At 32.1% G+C, this 12,599-nt stretch overlaps 1 protein-coding gene across 1 annotated transcript in view; it reads right to left on the bottom strand.

Annotated features, from left to right (window-relative positions):
- LOC145661492 (uncharacterized) overlaps positions 1–12,231 on the bottom strand; it is a 61,212-nt gene extending 48,981 nt beyond the window's left edge. The window contains exons 1-3 of the mRNA XM_081726809.1: positions 12,157–12,231; positions 7,789–7,836; positions 310–360 (exon numbers count right to left, since the gene is read on the bottom strand). Coding sequence (XP_081582935.1) covers positions 310–360; positions 7,789–7,836; positions 12,157–12,207 — 150 coding nt within the window. The 5' untranslated portion in view covers positions 12,208–12,231. The remainder of the gene's footprint in view (positions 1–309; positions 361–7,788; positions 7,837–12,156) is intronic.
- Between the last annotated feature and the right edge of the window lie 368 nt (positions 12,232–12,599).

The following is a 12,599-nucleotide window of genomic DNA, read 5'->3' on the forward strand; positions in this document are numbered from 1 at the left end:
ATCCTGGTGTCAGAAATTACCTCTCAAACGTTGTCGGTGTTGTTGTGAAACACCCTGTGAATGACCTTACTCGAATAACTGAGTACTAAGATTTCTATGTTATGACATCATGATTTCTCTAAATTTTAAAATATAAATTACTTCGTAGGTAAATATTACAGTAATAATATTGCAATACAATCTGTTGTATAGGACTACAGCAAACATCATTTCTATAAAGCTAATTTCTTGAATTAAGCACATTTCGTAATTTTGATCTTTCTAATGTAAAAATGTTAAATTTTAAAGAATACCGTAAGTTATACTTACTAGTATTTTAGATGCCACAACGCCCTGGGTTTGACCCATGTTTACGATCGCCTGTAATTAATAGTAAAGTATTACCGACAATATTATTTTATTAATTTATATAATAAATAACGTTAAAATTAATATACAAGAAATTCTAAATCTAATTAATAAAAGGTTAATCAATTCGTGTTCATAAACACTACTAGAATTATAACTAATATATTTCACCAAAATAAGCATAGCAATTGTTGGATCATCTGGAAGATAGGGGTATACCAAACAAGTTTTATACGAAGGCGTTCTTTGAATGAATCACTATTTTCAATATGGCCGGCATTCACGTTGTAATCTTGCATATCCAAGGACCACTTTTAAATACTCACAACACATTTTATCCTACAATTTCAACAAGTATCATTAATGACGTTTCTATCGAAACACTCGAAACATGCCATCAAACCATATGCGCTCCGCCAAGAATAATACATGAATCCCAAACGTAGAGCGCCCATATAGATTGCTCTGATTGACGCTCTTTGTCTGTGTCATAGGAGAGTTTCAAACTACGTAAGTTCAATACTCGAAAGTCAAGTAGTTCATGTGTATCTACTGATTTCTACTGAGGAATAATGACAAAGATAAATTACATTCCCTGACATTGAACTTATACATCAAGATGATATTACTCGCTATACCCTAATCTTTTTTTTAGTAAACGGTTAAGATAAGGTTAAAACACTTCTAATGTAAACCACTATTAAAATTTATTTTTGCGCGAACCCATCTTTCTGCAACTCAATAATATTAAGAAATGATAGCAAATATTCATAGGAAAGCAGTATTTAGTAGTCAATTATTTTGTACAAGTTTTCACAATGAAACACAATAAAATGTTAAAATTTACTGGGAGCTCAAGAGAACACAAAACAAAGAAAAATCTTCATTTAGAGTTGTGTCATTAAATGGAATTTAGAACAGCAGAATAATGATGAGTGAAAACATGCAAGGCGGAAAATTCAAAGTTTATTCAATTAAAAAATTCATGCCGAAAAGGGAAAACATATAAATTCACAACAAATTACATATTTTAGCGGTATAATGCCTGTATAATTTTACCTTCGGCTTATGGAAGAATGCATTACAGACCGATCTTAAATGATTCTCTCATTTTATTAACTATTACAGCGCTACAAATAACAATTTAATTTAATTAACGGGACTTAATGTAAATGCCACGATGCCATTTCATCGATAACAGTAGTAAGAGCATAATAAAACAAAGATAAAATTTTATTACAGCATCCAGCATAATAAAACAAGTATTAAGATATATTGTTAGTACATTTGTTGAAAAGAAACTGTATTCCGGAGGAGAGAAGAAGTGATTCCGGAGGATATCAGGTAGAATAGAAGCAATGAAGGTAAAATTCTTTTGTAATATCAAAGAAATAGTCATTGGAAGAAAATAATGCAAAATATGGAGATTGAGATATTTTCCATGACCATCAAATGGCAAACAGATAGCATACTATTATTGTGTATTAGGTTACGAACCCTTACAATAAATACATAATTGTATTCAAAAGACAGAGTAGAACTATTATTGTAAATAATTTCTCAGCTGTTTAAATAATATTTGCATAGAATTTAAAACCAAGAGAGTTAAGTGAACATGCTTGAGTTTCCGATAAGGCTTTAGTTATTTTTCTGATACTTAAATTTTCCTTCCCAAAACTTATTACATTGAATATTCAGTTGTTCTTATTCATACCTGCAAGACAAATATTCGATCATTCATTTAATGGGGAGAATAGGGTGTTAGTGGTAAAACTTTCTCCGTCATATAAAAGGTATTTGGTTTACTATGATTTTGAGGGTAATCGGTATTACGTACTTCAACTTTGATGAAATTCTTCCGTTTCCCAGTTCATTCTCATTCCATCAATTCGTCGAGCCACTCTGCTTTAACTAAAATATCCATGTCCTCTAGTAAATCCATGCGGATATAACTCTGAGACCTTAAAGTAGGATGTTAATTTATATTCAGTACTTTAATATAAACACCATCGTAAATATGAGGTGTAATAGACAGATATTATCTTATAGAATACTGCAAAACATAGAACAGGGACACGCTTTCCTTCAATTTTTATTAAGTTCTTTTATGATACATTGTGGTTTTGGTTGTAAGAATAAGTTTAAAAAGGAACATTGGAGATTGCTAAATGTATTGTCTTTTCTGGAAATACATACGCACATGAATAGTTATGAAAATTCTAATATATATTTTTTTCACGTATTGACATAATATTTCTTTGAAGAACATAAAAATGATATAATATTAATGGTTGATACATTTTGTATCATTGCGAAATAATTCTGACAATTGCACAGTTGAGTAGAAATTTAGTATGAAAAGGTTGTATCATCGCATTACATGCTTCCTTATAAATTTATGAAGTAGTAAGTGTTATCCAGAATTAAGTATACTGTTAAATAATTGCGCTTAATGTGCAATTTTTAGTGTTATATTGGGTGATTTGTTGTAATCTCAGATTTTTTCACAATGGCGCCCACTGTTTGTCAGCAATCCTTCGTTTGGTATGTAACTGATGGCGGTTGTCCTCTGCTGTCTGCTTCTTTCGCATACCGTTGCCTGTGTTAAACAATACTCTTCATACACATGAAAAGATGCTGCATGCAACTATGTGTTCTGGAACTTTTAATGTCAACTATTTTTAAACTCTAAAAAATTAATTTCACGAAATCAGCGTTAGCTATTTCATATTCTGAAAATACTTCACCAGCACACAGAGGTCCATATATAATTATGTTATGCTTGATGTTGGGATGTATGTATATATGTATACAAACACAAACAATATGCATATAAACGATCAAAGTGGCTTTCTCTCAGACATATTGGTGCCCGAATTCGGTAAACTCAAACTTTCAAATCTCTAGATCGAAAATAACCAAACTAGAAAACACTATTAGCAATAGAAATGAGTGGCCAAACAATTATCGTATATCTTTTGGGACGAGAGATACGAATTTGTTGTCGGCTAGAAAACGTGTTTTTCTGATTCCACTTTAAGATGTGAGACCTTATCTCATATGGAATAGCTGCTTAATTCACAAAAGCTCCAATTGACGTAGAGGACTTTCTTTGGCTAGCTCTAAAAAAATTAAACATGAAGTCAAAGCTGTATATTTGAGAGCTGTATACAATCCTCACGACTTTATGTTAATTGCGCACAGAGTTTCCCAAATATTGTAAGCGGTTCCCAAAAATTCTGAGAAGGAAAATTAGATCGAAATGCGCAAAGATAAAAAAAATGGAATTAACGACATTTGCTTCAAGTAAGATACGCTTATATTTATCCGTATCAAAATTATGTTTGGGCTGTCGTGGCTGAATAATAGAGCGTTCAACCGGGTGCGTGGGGTCCCAATTTCAAACCATGCTCCCGCCCAGTGAACTTTGTGGTGGACAAACACTATCTGCTTGGGTTTCCTCGGAGATCTCCCGTTTCTTTCCACTTTCTTCATTCCGCCATTTTATTAATTTCCCATTATCACCGTCTCCTTTGTGCTATCCGGCATAACCGTCGGATATAAAACTCAAAGATTTCATTTTTTACATTTCATTTTCCAAAAGATGTTAATTACTTTGTTTAGAAAGTTAACTGCTAAGTATTATTCGCGTACAACATTTGCACCATGGCCTCCAAGTCGGAGATTATATGGAATTATTACTACAGGAATTTTGCAATTCAGAAATAATGTCATTACGTTTTAACACTTTCTTAGCTGGTTTTTAATACTAAACCATGAGAAGCGTACATAATCAACTTTCTGCATATACAACCAGATGTCTACACCTTTATACATACACTTATTTTCTCGACAAGGTGTCTACGTACATGTACATTTATTTACGACGTTCTATAGTAACAACAACTCTCTTATTTTAGTTACCGATTACAAAAAAATAATGTCTCGAAGTCTCTATATGTCTTTCTTTTCTTTATACATAATATTGGTCAAATAATTCGCCTCTGATCCCTTTTTATAAATTGGCACAGATTGTTAATATTACATATAACGTTATCGTTGTAGATGTCGCTCGGACGGGACTTCCATAATCGTTCTAATATGAAGGAAAGAACCCTGGGTTAAATATCATGAAACATTTACCTTTTGAATAGCCCTCGTATATTTAATATCACCTCTAATACACATATTCTACTTTTCCATTTATATATAATATATTATAACATAACACATTTTTATATTTGTCAATATATCTCAATACTAATAACGACGAATTACAATTATCATGAATGAGGCTATTCAAAAATTAAACCTAACTGATTGTTTCTTTCTAGGGTACAAATTAACTATTCCTTCATATACAAACAACATTATTTACAGACAAAGATCTTCGTAATATTAAATATTAGCAGGGTCAGAAGTGAACAAAATTAGAAGAGATAAACACATTGATGATTATCATTTAATACATTAATAAACTTTGAAAAATTAAGAGATTCGATATTCATTATTCTTATTCTTTCCATATAATAAGGTACATCTATTTTATATAAGTCTGTCTTTACCTTCATACGTTTACATTAAAATTATGATATTTTATTTTTAAATATTCATAATATTCATATAAGTAATTATGAGATAACTTTGCAAAAGACATAAATCACAAACATAATTACATTACTTAACATACATTATAATAATAAATCGAATAAAGAACATAATGACCATAGACGTAAGCAAAGGTTGATTTAATACGAATCCATCGGACGCCTTTTTGATAGTTCAGGTTATACGTTCAAAGAGTTCATTTAAGCAACATTGTATAGCACAATGTTGTGTACGTGCTTGTCTTTCATAGGATGATACCATATGTTGATTCCTATTTACGAAATTTCTGCCATCTGCAAATTGATTTTGTGAAGATCGGCGGTAACTATTACTTCTACTGAAATTCCTGTTGTTATTTCTAAAATTCCTAGCTCCATTTCTATAATTATATTGCGTTTGATTTCCGGTACCACTATAACTACTCATTCTATTATTGAAACTACGAATATTAGAATCATTTTCAGGTTGTATATCTACATTACGAACAGGAGCATCTTCTGTCTGATTACGAACATAATTACCCTGACCTCTATCCTGCATTTTATTATTATTCTGAATTGCAGACTGACTCTCATAACTCTGAACGAGCATAATTAAATGGTTGAAGTTAATGCACTGTACCGACATTAACAACTGTTGTAGTCTAAATGGCAATAAGATCCTAATGGAAGCTATAATTCGGGATTCCGGATGGTTTGGATTTAATGATCTTAACTCATGATATGTCGATACTACAAATTCAGTAATACTCCGGTGTAATTTTGGACTGTAATGCTTCGTTCGCAAAACGGCATTTCTAATAGCTACCATAAAATCATTTTCATAATTTGATAGAAGAGCATTCTTAAAATCTGAATATGTATGAAGACTACCTCTAATAGCTTTAAACCATGTTAAGCAGGGTGGTAACAAGATGTCCGGTAATAATTTTAAAAACTGAGACTCATCTACACCCGTGAGCTCACATTCATCCTGAAATTTTTCGAGAAATGCCCTAGCGTGTATATCTTCTGGCACGCCACTAAATTTTGTAAGCGACTTAACTTCGCTGAATCACAACTGTTTACCTGTGTACGTCTTCATACCTCTACTGGAAATGTGTTTGCGCCTGGATGTTTGCCTTACTCTACCTTCTCTTCCACTACTCTCTGCACCACTCGAAGATCCATCAAGTTCTAAAGTTGTTCTGGGAGGACGATCAGGTACCCAACCTGTGACTGTAGGATGATTCGTGCATTCGTTATCCTGAAATGGAGTTCCGGAAATACATCTTTCCTTGATGAAATTCACTTCGTCTCGCAGTAATTTAATATGATTCTCATGGGCATTAATCGTTGATTCTAGAACATCCATTGACTCTTGAATTTCTGTGTTCCTTTGTACTACTTTTTCTATTTTCTCTTTATACTTCTCAAATTTTTCCACTACATGTTTGTTCATCTGATTTAACTGATGTTGAACACGGTCCCATCTGTCTTCATTGCATTGATTCAACTTCACTATTTTTTCGTCAAAATCATTAGCTAACTGTATTATCTTCTGGTCCAATTTTTCTTCAAACTGTTGAATTTGCACGTACTGGTTCTTCATTTGTTGGGCCAAGTCCTTTAAAATGTCTGTCAAATTTTCACTAGGAGTCAATTCAGGATACACACTCTGTTCACTATTTATATTATTACTTGTTGTATTCATGGCCATATTTCGATGAATTACTTTTCCACTTCTCAATAGGGTAATAATAAGCTTGCCGTTTTTACTATCCTTCAAAACGGCACTTATGTAACTCCCGGTGGTGAGGCACCAATTTGTAAGGGGTCTGTCCTGGTTCGTATTTTAGTAATCTTCAAAATAATTCAAAGCGTTTTAACACTTTCTTAGCTGGTTTTTAATACTAAACCATGAGAAGCGTACATAATCAATTTTCTGCTTATACAACCAAATGTCTACACCTTTATACATACACTTATTTGCTGGACAAGATGTCTACGTACATGTACATTTATTTACGACGTTGCTATAGTAACAACAACTCTCTTATTTTAGTTACCGATTACAAGAAAATAATGTCTCGAAGTCTCTATATGCCTTTCTTTTCTTTATACATAATATTGCTCAAATAATTCGCCTCTGATCCCTTTTTATAAATTGGCACACATTCTTAATATTACATATAACGTTATAGTTGTAAGCCCTGATTTTGATATGTTAATACTACATTTCAAAGATACATGTATTTACAACTATACATATTTGTTTTGTTAATATCTTATTTTCTTTCAAAAAGCGGTAAGTATAGGCCAAAATCTGGTACTTCGTATGCGATACCTAAGTGTGGATCATCACTCTCACTTCCGCATAATTCGGTAGATTCTTCATCCTTTTCCGGAGATTCTGTACAATGAATCATTTCCACCTCTTCTTTTCATTTCTCTACATGTTCTTTCCCGAATGTGTCTGATTTAGCAAGCAGTTCCCGTTATATATATATATATATATATATATATATATATATATATATATATATATATATATATATATATATATATATATGTATGTAATTTTACCTACTCGTTCAGCTGTTAATCGGTTTCTTTTCTTAGAGTATCTATATTTCCAACAAAATGTTCAGTTCTTATTAAATTTGTCCATATCTCTTCAGCTAGACTTGTGTGGTTATGAAAGCCACGGCTTCAATTCACTTTAATTATGTAATTTAATCGGGGAATATAGTTTAAATCATATAAAATATTGAAACGTCTTTTTGTCATTTTCGCTTCAAACGAATGCAATTCCATTAAGGAACAATAGAACAAAAGTTGAATTTATTCTTACCCTTCTTGAACCAAGTTGGGATTCATCTAAGCCCTGTAAAACCCATGTCTGAAAAGAAAAAAAATACATTTTTTAATACGTACATTGAATTGTTTCATCGGTTTTTTGGATTGGAGTTCAGCATCCTTATTACAATGATTCCTGCATAAAATATCGTTTTATGGCTATAGGTAGGGTCCGATCTCCCAAAAGTTCTCACCAGGGATAGAACTCTTATTTTCTGAACTGAAAGAACACAGTAATCATATAGTCACAATGGAGTTTGAAAATCAGTTCCATTGTATTGTATGAAGCTACATTAGTCGAGTATACCTTGCATAATAAATGTAGTTCTAACTTCTGTATTCCAGAAGCAACTGGTAATTAAATAGAAAATATAGTGGTCAGCTTCTTCAACCAATTAGGAATTGTTTCTTTGTATCTCTTGGTAGTTTGTGGATGGATCAAGTAACTTTATACTAATAATATAAAAAATGAACACTATGATGGTAACGTCAAATAAAACCAGCGCCGAAGATAACGATTGCTAAGCTATTCCTATTAACACTACGCTGGTAACGTTGGGTCTGTGAGACCCAAGCCTTTACAAAAATAACTTTAGTTGGCATCACTCGAACTGCTACATCCTCCCCCTACCTTCCGCTCCTAAGTTGTAGTTTAATTATACGTAGCCTGTTTTAGTTTTCGCTTGGTCATTGTTATGTGCCGCGTGCTTTTTCATAGAGTGGGCCAGACAGACCCAACGTTACCAGTGATGTTATTTTTACTAGTACGATTAAATAATATTAAGTAGCGATTTTAGAAGAGAAAACTTCATATTTCCGTGTGTTGATTTGTAAGATTTTTAAGCCTTGTCTTATAGTTTTTTTTATATATATATTCAAGTGAAGCATGGCCGAAAGCTATGAGGCATATGTTCAAAGAATAAGGGACATCTTAGAGCAAGAACTAAGTGATGTAGCTTGCAAAGAAGATGATGAAGATTGTGATCCTGACTTTCGTTTACCTAGTGATCACTATACTAATGATGAAGGAGGAAACAGTGATGGAAGTTCTGATTTTGAAGAAACTGTGCACAAATATTTTGTAGGTAGAGACAAGGACACGAAATGGAGGAAGAAAAAAGGAAATGTGAATATTCGTTCTCGTTCTAGTAACATCGTGACTGCTCGTATACCGATGTCTAAAAAATTGTCTAAAGAATTGATACAGAACCAGTTGATGTAGAGAGCACAAAATAAACGCAATCCTACTCATCTTCGAAAATCAGCTGCAAGATTATGTGGATTAACCCTTGAAGAGCATGCTCCTATGCAGCGAGAATTGAAACGAGGACGTTGCAACATGTGTAAAGACAGCAAAGCCGGGTACTTTTGCCAAAATTGTGGTAAGTGGATTTGCCTGGGTCCTGCAAGAATGTTGTGTGGTGAATGTTCAGATCATTACATGTAAAAATGCCAATAATAGTGGCTGCAGTTTTTCATAAATTTGATGGAAATTAGTGCAAAGAAAAATTGAAATAAAGCTAAAAGACATATTTTCCTTCAGTTTCAAGTAATATCGTCATTACCTAACACTTTTCATTTTTTGTATCATGTCTGGAATTTTGTTTTACGTATTGAAAACTGTGTTTAAACCAAACCTAACTAAATAATAGCTGAATGAAAAATGTTCGTTAAATACTTTCATAACAATAAAAGACATATATTAATTTTGAATTTGGCATTCAAAATAAACTACTGTACACTTTCGTTTAATGCAACTAAAGATAATTTCGTCAATGTAAGCTCGAAGTAATAAAATATTCTTCTTTAATTGATTTCAGTGCGTAAAAACTTGAATGGGTACCGTAGAACCAACGTTACCATTTATGAAACTTTCCTGAACGTTACCACTGTAGTGTTAATACAATAATATTTTACTGAAAATAACAGCACGTTGCTTTTCACAGGTTTAGGTAATAATTGAATAATAACTGTGGCAAAAGTGAAACTAATATTAAGGGAGTGTGGCTGGAAATTACAAAGATAGCTGTTTCCGATAGCATAGTGAAATATTCGTCAAATCCTTAAACTATCTTCCTGAAACACATATTCTCCTGGTTTGAGTTTAAAGCTGAAATACAGAATTGAAAAACAAAAGTCAATTTTATGAAACCATCTCACTATTTGAAGCCTATATGATATTATTGTTATGGATAGGTTTGATACTGTTATTTACATTTATTATTAAACATAAATATGCTTATTTAATATAAAATATACGAAAATTATCCAACTTTGTCACTCATATCTTGGATTATTACAGTGTTATATATTTTACTATTTTCACTCAACCCATATTTCACGATAGACGAAACTCACTATTCACAAGAGGTCCTACGCTTCATCCGGTGTAGTTGATGACTGCATAGCTAATAACATAATATCAATGCTCACAATAAAAGCCTTCCAAACAAAATATCTTAGATGGAAGAGTGTTGTATTGTAGTGTCACTTCGCATACTAAATTATATTGGCTTATGACTATTCTTTCAACACATGATTAGCAGTACTCTTCTCTAATATAAAAGCTATGTGAACTCAAAATACGTTTGCGAGAACGCAAAATAAATGTGAATACATGTTCCAAATAGAAACATAAACTTATAAACGTAACTGAGAAGAAACATTTGAATCTGTATGTTGCTAGAAACGTTGTGCATACAGCCTCTATGATAATATTATAATCTTTCGTACAGAATGCTCACATATTTCAATACAGAACTGACTAGCGACAAGTATTATCCTAGTAGAAGCTGACACGTATGCGAAGAAACGAAATAGTGTAGTATTACAGTGTTAAACAGTTTTTACATTTCGAACTATTGAGTCTGACAGACTCAACGTTCCCACTTCAGGGTTCAGTCTCAGAAACATAAACGGTAAGACGGGGTCAATTCATGTAGAATTGTTACAGCAAATTTAATGTTCTAAATTTGAACCATATTAACGGCATCTGTCTAAGTGATATAAGTAACATTAAAAGGAGCTGATATCATCGGAGACAATATTTTTTCTACTACTGGTGCCACAGGTTCAGTTTCGAAACATATTGAAATACATTGAAGTTATGGTACGTTATTACCTATGTCATTTCCTTAGGATATAGTCTTGACAAGAGTAAAGAGAAGATGGTTATAGTTTTAACTCGGAATTAAATAGTATTTAGTATGATATTATATTTAACAAAATCAATAAGATGTTACTTACGTCTACAAATGTCTTTTCAATATGAAACACATCCACTCTGTATTTATACCAATTTACAATTCTTGTTTCCGAAAGGACTGAAGGAATTATATATATATATTTGCAAAATATGTATCAATATTACGAAATGCTGAAATAACTTAGTATCGAAAACAAATTTGAATTTCAATTGTTATGTTCCAGCTGTACCGGGCAAAATTTCCCTTAATTGTTACTAATTAATTTCTGTGAGCCTCTCCGATAGGTTACTGCCCTCTTAAAACAATGTATAGTGTATAAATAAAAGTCTTCATTAAAACTCTGCAAATTATAGGAACTATTATTTAAAGAAATAAAAGTCAGTATTTCCACCATATCCTCCCCTTTTTAAGCACAAGTTCGTAGCTTACATGGACAGAAAGAAGTAACAACGAATAAAAATAATGAAACACATGTTCTGAAGCTTCGCAAACCGTCATTGAAATTAATAAAATCTATTAATTTAATATAAGTTGTTGAATGTCCATTCCTCGCACAGAAAAGAATAAGGAATTTTGTGAAATTTTTGAGCCAGCTTCTATGTTAGGATACAGATTTCAATCAAAATGTAGTGACAAAACCTATGAATAATTATATTACTTACATATATTATGAGCATCTGTTAATTCCTTAGATACACCACACAATTAAAGTGCCACTATGGAACCTTCCCCGAAGTATGTATTAACAATGGTGTATAAATCATTTAAACTGTTTAGTCCCTTTCAGTGATACGATCCCCAAACAGGATAAATTTCACTTTCAGATATCCGAATGCTAATTTTTCACATCACATAAATCATATTTTTGTACTGTCATTAAATTTTATAATAAAGTTAGTACAATTCGAATATGTTCCAGATTTTGAATTTATGTTATAATAGTAGCATCTCCTTTCAGACTGCAAAAGACAAGGAAATGATATAGAGAAAACTAAATTTTCGTCTTTATTTAAGAAAGTCATCAAAGTATTAGTAGAACATCAATAATCATGGGATAAATATAACGAAGTAACCAATACAAACAAGCCGAAATATGTTACGACATATTTATCAAAGCCCTTATTGAATTTATAAAGAAATATATTGTTGAAACAAACCTCCGCAAACAGAAGGAAAATAACTCCAAGTAGGTATCTCGCAGCAGCCATCTTACTTCTCTATTTTGACGGTAGTGAGATACAACCACTTACAAGAATGTCTTGTATATAAACCTCTAAACAATAACGTAATCCGAATTTTCATTCGCGCCCTATTAAAAATTTGATCAATTGTATTAATCAATTTAATGGTGTGGAACATACACATTGTCCATCTATTTGATTGACCAATTCGAATTCATCATCACCATTACATAATTGATTATTTTACTGTATCAAGTGATACGAAGACCAGCGTAGGAACAAGTATCTTGTTCTTGAAGTTAATTAGTTGTAACGTTGTATAATGTGCTGACATGGTATACTAAAAGTAATACTTTTTACTTTTGCATGAACTTAAGGAAAGAGTTGGGAAGAGTAATTATGAGAAACACAAATGCCCT

Source organism: Thermobia domestica, chromosome 10 (assembly GCF_964235325.1).
Source record: "Thermobia domestica chromosome 10, izTheDome1.hap1.1, whole genome shotgun sequence".
Taxonomy (NCBI): Eukaryota; Metazoa; Arthropoda; class Insecta; order Zygentoma; family Lepismatidae; genus Thermobia; species Thermobia domestica.